The 19,300-nt window shown below is 40.2% G+C and overlaps 1 protein-coding gene across 2 annotated transcripts; it reads right to left on the bottom strand.

Annotated features, from left to right (window-relative positions):
- Nucleotides 1-2,498: 2,498 nt before the first annotated feature.
- Nucleotides 2,499-19,248, bottom strand: rufy2 (RUN and FYVE domain containing 2). 2 transcript variants are annotated; one of them, XM_079157112.1, is made up of 19 exons: nt 18,654-19,248; nt 16,701-16,874; nt 16,481-16,598; nt 15,429-15,530; nt 15,000-15,123; nt 13,779-13,843; nt 13,620-13,685; nt 12,634-12,703; nt 12,240-12,341; nt 11,353-11,469; nt 11,090-11,182; nt 9,992-10,066; nt 9,790-9,887; nt 5,112-5,231; nt 4,627-4,756; nt 4,401-4,495; nt 3,807-3,855; nt 3,477-3,557; nt 2,499-2,929 (listed from the first exon to the last, which is right to left on the bottom strand). In XM_079157112.1, exons 1-19 carry the CDS (start codon nt 18,955-18,957, stop codon nt 2,786-2,788), a joined length of 2,127 nt encoding a protein of 708 aa, XP_079013238.1. In that variant the 5' UTR covers nt 18,958-19,248; the 3' UTR covers nt 2,499-2,785. The 2 variants fall into 2 exon arrangements, with proteins under 2 accessions (XP_079013238.1, XP_079013239.1); XM_079157113.1 differs by lacking the exons at nt 2,499-2,929; nt 3,477-3,557; nt 3,807-3,855; ... (1 more) ...; nt 4,627-4,756; nt 5,112-5,231 and adding an exon at nt 6,832-7,615.
- Between the last annotated feature and the right edge of the window lie 52 nt (nt 19,249-19,300).

Raw genomic sequence — 19,300 nt, 5'->3', positions numbered from 1 at the left:
TGAGGTGTGTTAACGGGGAACTAAATCAGAGTTGATTTCAGTAAGACACGAGCGGAAAAAGACCCAAACGGAGCAAAAACAGTAAATGTTCACAGGAGAAATTTCAATGACCACCATTAATATGACAGCAAACAACATGAACAATTCTGTTTGTGATGTGATTTAATCAGAAACTGCTACACAATCAAGACAACATATTGTTGGCAATAGAGTTAATATTAAAATGGCAGATTAAGTAAACTTTAAATTAAAGGGTCAGCGTGATTATCAACAATTATATATATACAACATACAGTGGTGTCAACACCGCATATGTCCCATTGAAAGCTGGGAGATTTATAAGAACGACACTGTACAAAAAGGTTTTAGGCCTGGGTGCATTTCAGGAACACTTGCCTATAGTACTTAATGATGATATGATAAATTGGTGAGTTTTTAAATATTTGAAACAATAAAAACACTTTAAATTGAATTGAAATGAACCCAGGCCTGTTTTATCTCTTAATGGTAATGAATACGTCCAGTACTTGAAAAGTCATAGGTTGTAAACATTGTACAAGTACAAAACCAGAATGTGCAGTGGAACTCGTATCATAACCCGTCACTGAAGACTGTACAGTCATCAGCATTAGTTTAACAACACATTAAACAGAAAGGAACTGAATTGGTTTAAAGTTTCAAACTTTCCCTCTCAGAAATGGAGCAGCAGTCAAATGTGGTTCTTTTCACAACTTACTTCAAGTGAACAGGGAAAGCTCAAACAAGTTCCCTGGACTTCTAAAAGTAAAAATGAATGTGCATAAAATACAAAATCAAATATAAATACTTTCAAATTAATCTATATTAGAGGTAATATAGGATTGCCAAGTGCTCAAACCTACTGGCTATTGTGTGAGAGGTGTGTAACAATAAAGTCTGTTCTTAACTAGTCAGTGAAGTGGTCAAGTTGTGAGCTAGCCGTCAGTGGTTCATCAACTAAAGAGCCATTTAGGCACCGGAGATGACAGCAGTTGTTGCTCTTCTTGGTCCTTAAAGCAGCTTCCACTGCATTAGTGTTCGAAAACGAACAGTGAAATGTGCCTTTTATCTAGATCGCTTTGCTTGGAGTTGCTACTTTAAAGTATTTTAAATTCTCTCAACAGAAATCCTCTCTGTAGAAATCTAGGGCTCATTTTGGCAACAAGAGAAGCACAAGTATGTAATATTCACGGCATTTACACAGAAACAAATGGCACCAACATTGTTAAAAAAAGAAAAGAAAGATTTTCAGTTCCTTTGAAAGCCACAGCCCCATAGGGAACTAGTCTAGTCATTGTGTCAGCAGAACATCTGCTTTGAGCTGTGAATTTTCATGGAATTAATTTGCATGAAGTCTGTGTCTCATTGTCACAAAATATATCTCCATGTTATATATCTCCTGTGACATGACTGCAATTAAAACAGGGACAAAAAATGAGACCAGTCCTGATCTTTTCAGTCAATTACACAGAAATGTAATATATTTCAAATAAAGTAACTGTGATGAACTTTTAACTGGTTATGAAACTTGTCTCAAATTAAAACAGACCTACATAAGTAAACGAGACCATCAGCCAGAAGATTGGTTATTTCTATATAATAGTGATTGTCAGCAGTGCCACCAGGTTGGGTTCCTCGCAAAATCAGATGAAATAATGCAGGTTCACCAGAAATTCCTTTAGCTCAGACTGCAGCGGGGCCTCCAGCAGCAACCAGCCCACCGCGGACAGAACCGGACCTGGTACGTTGAAGCCTTCGACCTGCAGTCGTAAGCTCCGGTGGGAGCGGGAGAGCTAAGCGTCTACTGCCAGGGGGTGAGCTTCGCTTTGCTACTCCGCCACCGGTCCCTGCTGCTGGAGACCCAGGCCGTATTGCTGGGTCCGCTGGAGGGAAGAGAGGCACGGGAGAACAAGAACCAGCACTGAGCGGAGCAGACGGTCAGACACCTGCTGCAGCAAAATGAGAGGTTTTCTTCAGGGAATCAGGTGCTCGGAAACACGACCACTTTCCTCACAGGGGTCGCCAAAATCGACACAAAATGAAAGTTCCTTGTAGTAACTTTAAGTATCTAGTAAAGTAGAATTAACCTGTCAGGTTGACTTGATCTTTTGTGCCTGTGAAAATGTTGCCTTTATTTTTGTGTTAATTTCCCTCCACTTGAAAAAAGGGTGCTCTGCAGTCAAGACTCGGTAACAAGGCCACGATACAGTATGTATTAAATATGTAATCTCATCTGGCTATACATTTACTGTATGGAGTTTGACGCCTGATACATACTTTATAATGATGCAGTCCTTCAGAAGACTATAGCTTTGGTTGAGAATCTCCATTTAGCTGCAGCAGTGCTCATCAGTTCATGGTAAAGTAGTTCCTCCTTGAATAGCAGAGCTCTGTCCTCAGACAGTCCTGTTTTTTGCTCCATCAGTCAAGGTCCCTGATTAGATATCAGGGACCTTGACTGATGGAATTTACTGTAAATGGTTAGTCCGTTAAACTGTTGCATATAAAACTGCCTCCTCCTCTGTTTCGGATTACAAGAGACAATGTTATAATGAATACAAACAGAGACGGGTCAGAATGATGCAGACGCCCATGCTTTTTTCTGCTGACTGTAAATGAATGAATCAAACGCACTAAATGTTCATGCACACGGTCCATTTCAAGCAGCATTTCTGTTGAGAGAAGTTGGGAGATGGATCTTAAAGAGAACCAGAGGATGGGAATTTGTGAGTTTGATCTCAGATTGTTTGAAGCAGTCCCGGCTCCTTCACGTTGGATTGGAGGAGCATCGCTGGAGGAGGAGGGCGTGGCAGGTGTCACAGACTCTGACTGGTTTCGGTGAGGCGGGCAGAGGGAGCTCATTGTCGGAGCAGCTGTTACAAAAAATCTCCCCACAGTTCCTACAGTGGTGCTGGAGGGAAATACAGAAAGAGTGTCAAAATAAATGTACATTGTTGTGGTGTGCTTAAGGGTGCAAATTAACTGCTGAGGGAACCAACTTGCTGATTTATCTTCTATCCATTGAGTAATTATTATTTCATTACAGCACTGCTTGAGATCCCTTTGAGGCTAAAGCCATGTTTGTAACGCATCCTCAAATGTCTTGTTGAGTTTCTGCAAGTTGTCTTTTCAGGCATTGTGGCGGTAAATGCTAGCACTCACTATAAGTTATTTTCTCACTTATTCTATAGAATATGCTGTTGCCGCGTAATCTAAAAACAAATACCGGCCATAGAACAGTTCTCAAAACAGGAAGTAAATCAATATAGAAACGCTTTCAAATCAGTTAGCATTGAACTATGCATAAAAAGGATGTGGATCACTAACTTCCTCACCAACACATCAGCCGCCCGAAGATGATTTACAGTACAATGATAGTTTAGATAAAGGATTTCAGATGCGGGACCACACAAAATAGGGAATCTCCATGTCTTATTTGTGGTAATTTGCTGACTTACCTTTCGTCTTGAGATGGAGAACTCCTTCTCACACAGCTTGCAGTGGCTGGCTTCCTTGTCCTTCAACCACACCTGACCTCCCTGCAACAGCACAATGCAGTAAATCTCAGTTTCACCCTCATTCTAAATAACAGACGTTACAAAAGAACAGAGCACACTTCACTAATCAACAATAACAATTACTGTATTTGTTTCTCTGATTTCTCTCTCTGCTCTTTTAATAATATCTCATCTAACTTTTCCATTTTAGTGATGAAAGGGTTTGGAATAGACCGACATTAGACATTAAAGGACTTTCTTTCTGCTACGTTTAACTCACAGTTGATTTACCTGAAGAGCTTTGTTGGCTTCTTTGATGTCCTCAATCTTCAGTTTGGATCTGATGAGAAAATGAATAAAACTGCTACGTAAAGGAAATAAGTAAATACAACCACCTCAGGTCATCCTGACACCACTTCACGGTTGTATGCCTCTGCCAACTAGTCAAGTTGCAGTTTACTGCGTTGCTGAAATATCACGTTCACGAGGATGGGATGAGCATAAGAGCACATTGACCTTTGATAACCACAAACTAAAATGGTTAATCTTGAGTCCAGGTGGATGTTTGTGGCAAATTTGAGAAAATTTGCTCAAGGCGTACCTAAGATATCACGAGAATAGGACCCATTTGAGGTTACAGTGATCTTGACCTTTGACCACCAACATCTAATCAGCTAATCCTTGAGTCCAAGTGAATGTTTGAAAAAAATTCACTCAAGCCGCTTCTGAGATATTGTTTTCACAGAAATGGGACGGATCGACAACCCGGTCAGCTGCTGTCGTCAGCGTGGAGGCATAAACAGTTTACCTCAAAAGGTTAGAGTCTTTAACTCTCTGTTAACTGCTTGATTAGGGTGCAGACATTTTTAAACAAAGCATACATACTCGCTCAGTTTAGAGCCTAGTTCCTCGAGAGCTTGTTCTTGGTCCTCGCAGATCATCTTCAGCTGAATGTTTTCATCGTGGAGACGATGGAACTCCTAAGAAAAAAAACATTAAAACACAAAACAACAGAAGACATGCATCTGATTAAGCTGGGTCACACACACAAAGCTATATATACACTATAATAAAACATAAAATATCACATGCATGGTACGTCTCTTTTTACCTTTTTTAGCCCGTTGATCTGCAGCGCCTCTGTGCTGAGCTGAGCCACCGTATCCCTCTCTCTGTCTAGATCATTTTGTAACGTCTGCCTCCACTCCCTCTCTATCTTCAGGTCCGTCTCTAGCTGCTGGCTAAAGGGACACCACAAACACATATATAAATATACAACACCAATAACAATAATAAAGATGACCAACAAGAGACAAAGTAATGGATGCACTGAGTAACAGATAATATTAGGGCACACTGGTTTGTATAAGTTTGTTTTTGATTGTTATTTACTGGTCCTAGGTCTATTAGGGCTATGACAGTTTCAGTGAGAAATGCTTTTTCACCAAAAGCTGGCTTACCATGCAACACAGCTTATTGTGCATTTACTTTGTTGTATCTCTCTCTGAGCACCAGATTCTCTAGATTAGGTGTTTATGTATGTATGTGTGTGCATGAGTCTACCAATCAGTCTGTATTAAAAGGGGTTTTGCTTACAGTTGCCTTTCTCTGTGTTCGATCTGCCGCTGCAGGCTGTCGGCCTTGTTGGCAAAGTCCAACTTGAAGCGTCTGGTCCCCTCCTCGGCCGAGGTGCGGTGCCTCTCTGCCTCCTGTAATCTGCACCATTATAACCAGGGACAAACTCAGGGCCATGGAGAGAAAAAACTAGGGGAGGGGAGTGTGGAGGGAAAGGGAAAAAAATAATAGAGGAAGACCGGAAGGAGGATGAAGGGTAAGGAGTGAGGTTTATGGGTAGAAAGAAGGGATGGTTGTGGATGAATGAAGAAGGTTGAGGGAAAGGATGGTGTTGTAATTTTCTTCGCCACAACACCAGAGAGTCAAACTTAGAGAGAAGAAGAATTGAGAGGGTTCAAAACAGAACAGTAAGGAATATAAACGGGTGAGTCCAAATTAGACGCATGATGAAACAATAAGGAAAAAATGCCTTAAAGCAACTGAATGGACAAGAAAAAAAAGATGATAGCTAACTGCATGTCTTTTTTAATAATACCTTATATATTCAAAGCATTTTGATTCTGAAAAATAAGCCAACTGCATTGTTTTCACCTGATATTGTACAGGGAGGACCCTTTTGTAGTGTGTTTTTTGGATATAATAATTTTAAGTTTTAGATCTTCTTGGGCCATTTCAGATACTAGGACAATGGGGATAATCCCAACAACTCCCTGGCTTACAGTTGATTAAGAGCTTTATTACACAATAAATGTCCAGTGTCTGAACCTGGCCAAAAACTCAAACCACACTCAACACTTTAAAACCATCTAACTTTATTTGTCACGGTGGTAAAAGACATTAGTGTACTGATAGTATATTCTTCTAAAAATTGAGAGGAGTTACAGTACTATGAACACAGAGTTAGAATCGGTAGAATAATTACTTCCTGATCAATCACATAAGTCATTAAATATGCCAAGACGAGAAACATCAACACATTCAAGTTCCCTTGAGAGAAGCTACAGAGGTTTACAGCTGTGTATCTAAAAGTCTTTACATTTGGCTCAGTTCTGTCTGTTCTGCAGAAACAAAGCAAATGTGCTGGTCCCACTGAGCTGGATACATCTGCAAAACCTTAACATTTTCAGTTTTGTTAAATCTATGCAAAAAGGAGACGGGATGTTTCCGAAATCACTCCTTTTTTTACTGTAGAGTGCACTATATTTAGCCTTTTGCCATTTCAATTTAGGGTCGAAATCTGAGTGTGAAATCCAATATCCATTACATAGCGTCCTCAAAAACAAAAAAAGTAGCATCCACGGCGTGTGCCTTACTTTCTGCGAACAATCCCACAATACAATTTCTAACATTTTCGTCAACGGTCAGCGATGATGAGTGTGAGATAAGTGTCCGAAAGCTTAAATTACTGCTCAGTGCAGAGTAAACTGAGTGTGTATCATAAGGAGAATAATGAGTGAGTGAACAAGGGAAAGAAATCAGGCACAGCGAGAATCATCACAGCCAGTCAGAAGCAGGTCACGAGGTGCCACACATGAAGAGCAAAATGGCAACTAATTAAAAGCAGGAGGTTGCACAAGCAAACTTCTGTCTGCCTTAACAATTATAGTGAACACCACTGACTGACTGTGATGAAATGCAGGTTACATGATCCTGCCTGTGCTATAGACTTAAACAGTGTTGGCTGCAATAAAGTATAAAGACAGCCAAGCACAGAATCACAAGTTCTGAGACAATCACGACCCAATAATTTACACAGTCTCTAAATACTACAGAGACTCAACTCTGTTAACTAGTAGCTCTGGGTGTTGCCAGATAAAGTAGTTGTGATAAGAGCGGGATGGACCTCTATACTCAATCTAACTCAATGTGAACTACAACAAAGACCCTCTGACAACATCTCAGAGTCAACTATCTTACTGTCAGTGTTACTGCATATAAACTGACTACTCGAGGCAGGACGATGTGTGGCATACACACATGTGTGTGTGTGTGCGTGTGTACACGGCTGAGCATGAGGGTGAATAAATAAAGAACGATTAATTCAAAAGGTTTCTATTAAAGTACAATTAATATAATATTCAGACAGTTTGGTGACCACCTAGATGAGGAAATTCAGACAAAACCCTTTTAAACACAAACCCAGTAATGTTGTCTGAAGAGCGTTCAACTAAAGACCTTGAAACATGCTGCAGTGGCCTCAATGAATCCCAGCAATCTGCTGGTGATGACAATGTTTCAGGAACTGAAGGACTAAACCATGCATTCTAGTTTCACCTGATTCTGTGGCTGCTCTCTGGTCATTAAACCATCTGAATATTGTGTGCAAAAAAACAGGAATGTTCCTTTAAGTTTAGTCTGTTTATTCATTCAACCATAAGCGACCATGTGTCTGCATGTGTGCGGGTCATGTCTGTCCTCAGAAGGAGATGTCCTTGACTAGCTTGTACTGGTGCTCTGTGTCTTTGCTGGCACACTTAACAAATGACATAGCAAGCGATCTGGTCTGACTTAGCAGATCCTTATCACTGCACAGAGGAGAGGGGATAAAATCAGGAAATCAAGGAAACGTGGTTTCAAGGGAGCAAAATGGATGGATGGATGATTGGATGGATGGTATAAAAGAGACAAACGGAAGGGAGGAAAGAAGGAGGAAAGAAAAGAAGGAAGGAAGAAAGGATGTCAATACATCAGTATTCTAAGTGGCCCCGGTTACACTGAACACTTTAAGTGACTTTTAACATCACAAGCACAGCAGTGAGTGTAAATAAAATCCATTAAAACACAGAAATCTGATTGCAGACTGCCACTGTCACCAGACTTCTTCAGTCCGGACACATTTCCCTCCACAGTATACGTATGAGTAATGAGGTGGGGGGAGAAGCACGCAAAGGTAATGTGGACAGATAAGTGAATAAAACTAGATCAGACAAAAAATGGAATTGTCAGGTGAAGTGTGCACAGAAGTATACTATCAACATGAGAGAAGCTTCTCTAAAGAAGCAAACATGTTAAATTCTGAGGGGGAGATTTATCTCTAATTAGCTGGTAAATAACCTTAAACAGTGGCTCTGTCAGGACACTTCTTAACACAAAACTCCCACTGAAAAAATACTTGTAACCGGGGTCTGTGTCCTACCAGCCTACTATACAAACACCTCTGAAGCAGCAAAAAACATTCACAACCAATCACAAATAGGATGGAACAGATTTAAACTAATGGGGGGGGGGGGGGGGGGGGGGGGGGGGGGATCGTGTTGACTGGTAGACGATGAGGTGAAGAGGAATCGTCTCATAATGACTGATACGGAAATATGGAGCAGCATACACGGATTGTGGTGCAGCAGTGATTAAGAGAACATAGCATGCATGAAAATTGTTTATCATTCCCTGATCTATTTCATCTTGTAATCAGTTTAGTTAGTCGGTGATGGCCTAATCAATAGCATTCAATACAGTATTGGCTGTGGAAAATGTTGCTTCTGCTCTTTTACCCTGAAGGTTAAAGCTTAGTTGGTAATCTGTGCGTTTACCGACCGGTTTTGGGGGAACTAGTGTTGCCAGCTTCCTTCATTGCAAAAGAGACTCTTGATGGTTTCTTAAGATAACAAACACTATCTCTAATGAGTCATAGAAATGTATGAACTTTGTGTGATATTATGATGTTTCTTCTATGCATTGGGAAAGTCAATTCAAGCATATTTTGGGGTTATTTTAGTAAAAGTCTGTTTCAAGTATAAGCTTTGTATCTTAATTTTTGGCAACTTTTGCACTAAGAGAAAGACTTTAGGATAATGCAAAAAAAAATAATTACACCTAAAACATGAGCGTTTTCTTCATGACCGCACAGGAGACAATAACAATGTATTATTATTTTGTTTCAACTTTGGACAGTGCATTTCTAATATTTAGATTTAATATGCTAACACAATTTAGTGAATCCATTTGCCATTTCATGAAAAAGCTGTGTCCCGCCTCCACTGAATTAAGACCACCTTCGCTAACTTCAATAGGAATAAATACACTTTAATTTCAGGGGAAAAGAGAAGATGGAGCTACTTCACATAACAATGGCAATGTATTTGATGATTGTTTAGGCTGCCAACTAGTAACAAAACTGAGACTTATCAATCCTATCACATGTAGCAATGTTAGGTAAAACCCTAATCGTACCATTTTCTTTTAGAAGGGTTCATAACTGTGGAACTTTTTGTGTTTGCAGGACAAACAGAAGCTAGATAAGATGGTAAGAAGGAGACAAGGAGTACAACCTCCTCACCAATGTCCTACGAGCAAACCTGAAACACTGAGGCTCAAATCGTTTTCCACCATGTTTTCCCCCAGTTCCCTTCTGCATAGCTTCACCATGCAGAACTATTAATGACAATGTACTTTGCAGTAAATATTAAAAAGAGCATCATTATCTGGTTTAAGAAAAACAACACCTTTTTTGTGAACAAGTTCTATTACATAATTCAGGTTCAATATTACTAGTCACCGCTGTTAAAAGGGTCTCAGGGACTTCAGACTTACTTTGTTAAAGGAGCATTATGTATGTTTTTGTAATTCAATGACAGAGTGCAGTTCAAAGGTTTTAACAGAACAGAGAAGTTTGAAGGAGAGACTGAGGAGACACATGAGACAAAGTGATATTCCTGTTTTGATTAGTGCGTGCTGTTCCTTCACAGGCAGCATATCTCACCTTTGCTCCAGCTGCTTCATGGTGGCAGTGATCTGATTGGTCTTCTCTTCCAGACGAGTGATGACGTCGTTCTTCTTCTTCATCTCCTCATCAGACGACTAACAAATGAGAATAAGTCATAAGTAATAGTAAAAATGACAGTATGTGTACTATGTATGACAAGATAACAAGTGCAACAAGGTGAGAATGTATGTGTTTTTACCTGCATCTTCTGGTACATCTCTACATTGATGACTTTGACATCATCCAGTTGATGTCTCAGTCCGATCAGTGTGTCCTGTTGATGAAAAACAAAGACTTCACGTGTGTTCGTATCCTGTATTCACTGTCCTGGTCACACTATCAAGTCTCCTGCAACAGTTTCACTATAATTCAGCATGCTCCTCTTTTATTATTTTTTATTTCATCCATTCATTCAGTCTTTTAAGGGCTTCAGTATTATTTCTATTTGTGTATCTATTGATCCTCTCAAATCATTTATTCACTGGGGTTTTGTGCACAATTAAACTCAGGACTACATACGTACAAACATAGTGATGATTACAGGCCATTTTTGGAGAATAGTCATATTAATGTCTATATATCACATTTCAGAGCTACCTGTAAGCAAGCTGAAATATATTTTGTACAAACTGTAAGTCACAATGCGTGATACAAATATCCCCATGTTACACGTCCCATGTTGCTGTGCAAAGATGTCAGCAGGCTGCTGGGATGTGTGATGATGCTGCTGCCCTGACAGCTACTGTATGTCACAGCTCGGCTACAAATGTCAGCTGGTGGCGTTTATTTAGCAGAGTTGACATGCTGGTGGTGAAAGGCCCGACACTGGTAGGGCTGCTAGAGAGAAACAGGCACAGGAGCTGGCAAGATGTTGCTCTATGTGAGCAAGTATGGGCTGACGCTATATTTTTAGTTTGAGCCTTCAAGGGTTCGTTATCATGTGCTCTCCCATTGTGATGACACTGTCTGAAGAGCAACCACAGCATTCTTATGGTCATTATTTTAATTTGAGTCCTTTCTCATTCACGTCTACTGTGATTGTAAAACTCACCATTAATAAATCCACTAATATGAAAATCATATAATAACCCATGTCTCTTTGTACATTGTTCATTATTTGTTTCTATTTGTGTATTCATTATAAGTCATTATGGATAATACTGAATAAAACTAAACGTCTAATATTTTAAAGAATTTCCTTTTGTCAATATTTTGTCGACTTTCATCTCTTGAGACATTTTGTAAATAAATAAGTGTTCAAAAAGGAAGACGGAGTGAAAGGAAAATGTAGGCTGACCTGCTTTTCATGAATATCTTTCTCCAGGAGTTTCATGGCCAACTCCATTTCCTGTTTCATAGACATCTGGACTACCAGCTCATTCTCCACATCCTAAAAATAAACCACATACATGTATATAATCTGTTGTTATGCTGTCACAATACAGTGCACGCACACACACACACACACACACACACACACACACACACACACACACACACACACACACACACACACACACACACACACACACACACACACACACACACACACACACACACCTGTCTGAGCTGACACTCCTCCTTCAGTTGTCTTTGAGCATCGTTGTACATCTCATCCAATCCTTGACGCGACTGTTTGTATGTATCTCTCTCCACTGACGCATCGACTTGGGTTACCTAAATAAATAACGTCAACGGGAAGAACACGTCAGCCATATCATGCATCAATTTGTAGTCAGAGCTGGTAATAATTGATGGAATATTTAACGAGAACTTCGGTACTTTTCAACCTGGACCCTATTTTCCAATGTACAAGCAAAAGGTATTCTTTACCTTTTGCTTGATCAGGTCTGTTTGTTAATGTGTGTCTCGCACGGAGAAGTCTGGTTCTGACATTGACAAAATATTCTTAATATTCAGCCATGACATTTAAAATCTTTTAGATAACCCTAAGCTACGTTTTCTGTACTCCAACCGACTCAAACACAACAAACTCAGCCACCACCGGAGACAATGGTGTCACCATGGCACCATTCTCTCCAACTCTCACTCACGTTTCCACCGTTGCCTTCCGGCAACAAGTCACAATAACAAACAGAAAGCAACGGTTAGGAAAAGTTGTATTTCTCTGTAGGGTCCTTTCCATTATGGTGGACACTTATAATAACAATCGTAGCCTGTCAGTGGCAAAAACAGGCACTTTTAGCCTGTTTAGCGGCTTCCGTCTGCAGCATTCTCCCTCAGTACTGAATAGAATTTAAAAATGGTTGTCCGCGTTAGCCACTTACACATAAAAACATGAAAAAATAGGGTCAAGGTTGAAAAATAACAAAGTTACCCTTTAAGGGGGTAGATCTACAGTGTTGGTTTCAGTTGTGGCTGCAGCTAAATCTTTACCAAATCAATGTTTTTCTGTGGTTTAAGACATTAGATGTGTGCCAGCGTACCTCTAAATGTTCTTGTGTCTTCAGCAGAATAAGGCTGTTTTCACTCCTCAGCTCCTGGTTTTCTTCCTGCAGTTTGATGATGTTGTTCTTGGCTATGGCTAACTGCACACAAAACATTTGTAATAAGTTAGTTGATCACAAAGAACAGTTTGATAACAATGCGTGCACTGACACTGTGATTTCATCAAAACATATCTGGCCAAATGATTATATCAGATTCTATGATAACATGTAAAAGACAAAGCAGGTGGATCCAAATCAAATTATAATTTAGTGATAATTGCAACATAACAAAGGTACTTCAGTCGTGATGTAGAGATGTGCACTTAAACTCTGACCGCCTTTTACCTTTAGTTTAAATCTAATACGCAGATATTTTGAGTGTGACTCTCACCTCCTCTACGAGTTTAGAGTTGGACTTCTCCAGCGAGTCCACTCTGCCCTGAAGACCATGAACTGTGGAGCTAGACACACAAACACATTGTACAAACAAATTGTAATCAGATTCTGTTTATTTTGATTCTCACTGAATTTATCGTGCAAACATATTATTCAGAATATGGGAATGGGATGATAGTAGCTACGTCACAACACAGAGGTGTTAAAATGTGTAACTTAAACAGATGTTTGTCCTCTTCAATTAGATACAGCTCAATGGAGAACAACTGTGGCTTTTGAGCTGTTATCGTGTTTATGAGGTTTAATGGCATTCTCATGTTTAAAGGACTGAAGTGTCACACCCCAGACTGACGGACCTGAATTTAACTTCCAATAGCCACAGCATCAATACAGTAGTGCCATGGCTAGCTTAGCTTAAGTTCTGCCTGATGTTGCCTTACACATAAAAGAATGATCCCAGTCACTTCCACACAGTGAGGCACACAGCTTATTAACTAAACACTGGTATCGGTTCAGTACTCAGAGTACTCATTGGTGCGAGTTTTGAAGAAAGATTTCAAAGAACTACAATTCCATTTAAGACAGTAGATCAATCCAGTTTCATTGAAATGTGATACCAAGTTTGTGATAAAAAAAGACAAACTGAAAGAGGAAGTGTGATTGACAGGAGTTGTACTTCTGAAACAAGCAGACTGGTTCAAACCAAAATGGACTGAATACTGGTTCTATTTTAACGCGCAATCAGCCTTTTGCCTTTGATTCAAGGCATCACACCACTTCTCCAACATCAGATGGATGTAAAGAAAAACGTGAGGTAGAAATCAGCCACTGTTCAGGTCGACACAGAACTGTAAACAGAGGACTTCTATTTCTTAAAATCATCTTAAATTTCCTTGAAGTTAATAACATCATCACCTCCATGAACTCTGCGGAAGTCCCTGCAGACATGTCTGTTACCCAATGAAAAAACAAATGTCTTACTTGAGTTGTCGGTTCAGTTCCTCTACATAGTTCTTCTGATCCAAGATGGACGCTATCTGGCTATTCCTGTTGCCATGGAAACATGTGTAAAACAGAGCTCTGCATCACATAAGAGACCCATTGTATTAAATAAAGTGGAGAGATAATAAAAGACAATACCTCTCCTCACTCCTGTAATCATCAATGTCATTCTTCAAGTACATGGAGAAGTCGATCACCCCGACCTCAAATAAGAAGACAAATAAGACAAGCTGGCATCACTCAAAATGAAGTTAATTATATATTATATATATTATGAAAAGCAATGTTCAAACAACCATTGATTCAGTTATGCCTCGAGGAGTTGCAAGCCACCAGAACATTCGCAAGAATTGGGGATGTTTACGATTATGTGGTTAAACAAATCAAAACCCGCACAAAAAAAACTAAATGCTTATTGTAAATTTGACAGCATGCAGTTAACATCCACTGACATTTACTAATAGCACTAATAGTCAACCACCACCTAGTCAATCAAAAGACAAATTATCTGCAATTATTGTGATAATCAATTAATTGTTTCACTTATATTTCAAGTAAAAATAGTGGACATTTGATTCAAGCCTCTTGAAAGTGAGGATTTTCTGCATTTCTCTGTTTTATATTATATATTATATTCTAGTTGTAAATTAAATATCTTTGGGTTTTGGACATTGGGATGTTTTTTCACTAGTTTTTGACATTTTATAATCCAATGATAGAATGAAAAAATAATAGCTTTTATACAGATTAATCAATAATGAAAATAATTGTTAGTTGCAGCCTTAAAAATAAGTAACTAAATATGCTTTTTTTAATCTTGAATGACATTTATCATCTCTGCTTTAGGAATGGAATCTCTTTTACACCTGCCATCATTTGTACAATCAGTTTGTGGTCATTTGTGTTAATCGTATCCAAACAAACTATTCCAGATCGCTTCATGTTACAAGTGTCTCAGCCACATTCAGTCAGGTGTAAACACAGTCTGAACAGGGTGCATTAGTGACAAAATGTGTTTGCACACAGGACACAGAGTCCACCCGTAGAAACATGACACCACAGCGGCTGCTCTCTCTCTGCCTGCTGCCAAGATAACGTGACAAAACAAACAAGTGTTGTCTGCTTCCCAAAACTAGAGTCGCTGAGGATAAACCGTTTCATGTCCGTGAACTTGTATGTACAGCAAGTGGAGTCATTTTTTTCTTAACATAAGACATAGATTTGCTTCTCTGCTTAGTTTGGCGCAAGCAGAAGATTAGATGTCATGCAGCCACATCATCAGATGTTTTATACCCACATTAAAACAATGTCGTAATGTCTGGTGTAAATGTGTTCTTCATACTGTCTCAGAGGGGTTACCTGAGAGTCCAGGTCCTCGCCTTTGACACACAGGTTAGCATCGATGACGTTGAGGCCCACCAGCAGGCCCACTATCACTGCTCCCTCCTCCTCCAGCATCAGCGCTGAATTCTCATAGAAATCACTGTGAAGGAAGATACAACAGATCCTCAAACACTTAAGGGAGCTTAGGTAAAAGCAAAAAAGGGGCTTTATTTTTTTTAAGGTATTTTAAGCTGTCATTTTTTATATTAAATTATTTACTGGGAATTTAGAGCGATATTAACTACTGGATTAGCACATCGAATTTGTATTAAATTGATTAAAAACAATATTGTTTTATCATTAATATTATGTACCAACACAAATATTTTTCAGCCAAACATTTTTTGTCTATATTTTTCAAAACAAGTCAAATGTAACAATAGTTATGTGTAAATATGTGAGTACCCGAGCAGATCTTTTCTGGTGATGAGGAGTCGTAGGTAGTCGGCCAGCCGTTTCTGCATGAGAGCTAGACGCAACCAAGCTCTGGCCCTGCCTAATGGAGTCCTGGGAAACACACACACACACACACACACACACACACACACACACACACACACACACACACACACACACACACACACACACACACACACACACACACACACACACACACACACACACACACACACACACACACACACACACACACACACACACACACACGATTTGTTTCGTTTCATTGTTTGGATATAATTAGGTTCTTCTATGTGTTTATTGCAGTCTACAGCTAACATGGACTCATCTAATTAACTTCTTTCTTTTCAAGACTTCAACATGACAGCCATGTTTCGCCTCCGTGTCATCTCAACGATTAAAACATTTGCACTGTCATACGTGGTGTTGCATAAACACTGCTCTCCTACATGTCCGTTGGTCTGACTCAGCAGCACCAAAGGAAACACACTCTGGTCTCCATTTAAAACAACACGGCTGTTCCCCATTTAGCTGGATCAGCGAGACCTGAATCTTGCTCACTTGATTTCAGGCCTAGACGCTCTGGTATGTGTGACTGAGAAGTGAATAAAGTAAAGCATGATGTGGAAAAACATACAACTGGCAGCAAATATACAAACATACCACTGCACCATTACTGATTTTGCTTTTAAAAGATGTCTATTGCCCAAAATTTACAGTATAATGACTAATCTTTACTGAATTTTAAACTCAGTGCTGTTAACACTGTGTCTGACTAAAAATGTGCCTATTCTGGCTATAGCTGTAACAAAGAGACGAAAGAATAATAAAGATCTAGAGAAATTGGAGGAAGTGAGGCAGCAGGGAGGAAAGGTGAAGTGAAAGTAAATAACAGCAGGTATTTCCCTGCACTGGCTCACATCACATTCTCATGTTACTGGTAAATGTGAGTGTGTGTGGTTGTGTTGTGGCTCATGTTTCCCCAGCACGATGTAAGGTTAAGTTGTGCGTGAGCACAGGTGTGTGTTTGTACTCCTTACTTAAGTCCAGGCAGGTCTCGTACAGAGGCGGAGATCTCTGCTGCTTCAGGGCACAGCTTCTCCACCAGCTCCAGAGGACCCCAGAGAGACTTGTTAAAGCCCAGAAAGGACTTCTTCACTGCAGAGAGAATAGACAAGCAGTAGCACATGAACATCTAAAAAAAAAAAAACTACGAACCCTTTGATATTGAATGTTAATAAGTTGGGAGGTTCCTCTTACCTTTGAGGCCATGTTTGAGGCAGTGCTCCATGACAACAAAGAACTGCTGGAGAGGGGGGTAGTCGGAGTCCAGAGTTCGTCCGAAGCTCAGAGCCGACTCAATCAGCCCTTTAATACTCAGCTTGGCCATGTTCAGCAGGTTGGCTCGCTCCATAGCCATGGGATCTCGCAGGGCTGCAGGACAAAAGCCACACACAAGCACTTCATTTTAAATATGCTTATAATGTAATGTGTATTACAGCTGGTCATTATCAGAAACATGCCTACTGTGGGAATGTACAGTACATGTAAAGTAAGTGCTGTGAAGGCAGAATACACCCTAAAAACAGATCATTGGTATTTTTGTGTCAGCTCACTGTAGGCACACAGAACAATGCAGTACATACATTTGTATAACTTTGCTCGATAAATTGTCTTGTTTGCAGCTACCTTTGAACAGAGATGTTATTTAACATTTGCCTTCTAGAAGAACTCCATAGCCTGAGACTGAAACAGAGAAACTCCCACAGAGATATGTCTTTAAGTGCTCTACACTTTGAGTGGACCTCCGGGTTAATGTGGTTAATGTGTAGCCAAACACCAGTGCAGGACAGACAGGTGGAAAAGTGCAGAGAAGTTGCCTAGCATTGACAGAGAGCTTTAATTGCCCCAGCAGCTTGGCCCACAGGCAGACACGCTGACAAATCAACAGATGATTTCTTGGGAGTGAGCAAGACTTTTGGGAGCCATTTGGCGCTACGCCCTGAGGATACTAAGAAAGAAACAGTAACCCTTTAAATGCCTGTGTCACCATGTGACTGCTACTACAACACATCAAACACTGACGAGTGAAAAGCTACAACGTGTCTAGATGTTTCCATTGAGATTGAATGCAATTGTGTAGATTTGAAAAATCTTTTATCATTAAAAGGTCATTCCCCAAAAATGTATCTACTGTGTTCTTGTTAAAAGAAAGACAAACAATCAATGAAGAAGTTATGTTGCTCTGAATGCCTGAAACAACTTATTTCAAATGATTAAGATTTTACATAATTCAAATCAAGTCTGTGATGGACACCTGGAAACTGTCAGAAACTAAGTGTGTGTGTGTGTGTGTGTGTGTGTGTGTGTGTGTGTGTGTGTGTGTGTGTGTGTGTGTGTGTGTGTGTGTGTGTGTGTGTGAGAATGAATCAAAATGAGAAAAGTTTGCTGGTTCCAGCTTCTTAAAAATGATTATTTGCTTCTTTTATCTGTTTGATATAATCGTAAAATAAATATATATATTAGGGTTTCAGACTGTGAGTGTGCTTGGGCTCTGGAAAATTGTGATGGAAATGTTTACAATTTTCTGATATTTTATTGACAAAAAATGAATTGTTAAAACATGAAAACAATCAACATATTTAGTTAGTTACAGCTGCTTATACTAAAACGTTATTTGTAGTGGTATCAAGGCAGAAAATAAATACAGACAACACCACTATACATGGTGAAAACCCCAAAGGAAATAAGAAAGACAAAACATGTGTTTCCCATGTGCAGCAGTGCGGCATGTTCAGGCTGTTCAGTTGTGTGGTGGTAGAAACAACAGCAGCACCGCTACAGCACCACTGCTAACATTAATATGCGAGGGTGTACTATCAGAGCATGTGAGCTCTTTGAAAAATCAATTGGCCACACACACATACAGAGTGATGAGGTAATGCCAGATATGAAAGAACAAGGAGGATATGTAGCCAGCTAGGTCTGTCACAATAGCACATCTACCAACACCAGCTGGAGCTAGTAACAGTGCTCCGATTAGAAGATGACTGGATGCTCTTGAAGATATCGGGGGGGGGGGGTCTGTTCTGTGTTAAGAAACTGATAAGCACAGTTAGCTAAGGGCACATTTACTCATGTGACTCTAAAACAATCAGTTGCCTTTAGAGCTTTTATTACTAACCAGACACTCCCTTTATGATAATACTCTACCTTGGACGGTCCAGTCCCCGGAAAGAGACGTCCTGTGCTCCGACACTTTGGGCAGGACGTGAATGCTCCCTGAAATAGTCTCGGATGCTTTCCTGGCCAAAGCGAAGATGGGAGCCTGCCATCGCCCGTCTCCTCCACCACCACCTCCACTACCTCCTCCTCCTCTCGCCGTGTTGCTACTGTTAGCTTTATCCCCAACACCAGATTTCTCCTCCTGTAGCCTCAAAATCCCAAACATCTGAGCCTTCTCCTTGCTGCTGTCCGCTTCAGACAACGCCAGGTCGTGCTCTGCAGGCGATGCCATGTTCGTGTACCTCTGAGACAAATATAGCTGCTGGTCGGTGCGAACGCAGCCAGATTCATACGGTTAGCTAACCGTTAGCGAGCTGGCGTCGTTGAGCAATTCAACCGGCGACCATTGAGACAACCGTAGCATAAAAATACCTGTAATAGCACCCAAAGCAACGACAAGCCTGACTACGGTCAATCGTCGTAGCGTTCCCCGTACTGCAAACCGTTGGTGTCGGTCTACATGATGACCGTTAGCTGCTCGTTGATATACGATTGTTTTCCGTACATCCCGGTGCTGTGGACATTTGTTTACAGCCCGCAGAACAAAAACCGACAGTTGGGCTCCTGGCGGTCCC

The sequence above is a fragment of the Pholis gunnellus genome (assembly GCF_910591455.1).
Source record: "Pholis gunnellus genome assembly, chromosome: 1".
NCBI classification, from domain to species: domain Eukaryota; kingdom Metazoa; phylum Chordata; class Actinopteri; order Perciformes; family Pholidae; genus Pholis; species Pholis gunnellus.
This window is presented reverse-complemented; position numbering and strand designations above follow the sequence as displayed.

What these genes read in the sequence shown, in the direction of transcription:
- rufy2 (XM_079157112.1), bottom strand. Translation starts at nt 18,957, where the DNA reads ATGGCATCGCCTGCAGAGCACGACCTGGCGTTGTCTGAAGCGGACAGC. An exon ending in AGATGTACCAGAAGATGCAG is followed by an intron (nt 9,888 to 9,991) that starts GTAAAAACACAT and finishes CTCATTTGTTAG; the next exon opens with TCGTCTGATGAGGAGATGAA. An exon ending in ATGAAGCAGCTGGAGCAAAG is followed by an intron (nt 5,232 to 9,789) that starts GTGAGATATGCT and finishes ATAATGGTGCAG; the next exon opens with ATTACAGGAGGCAGAGAGGC.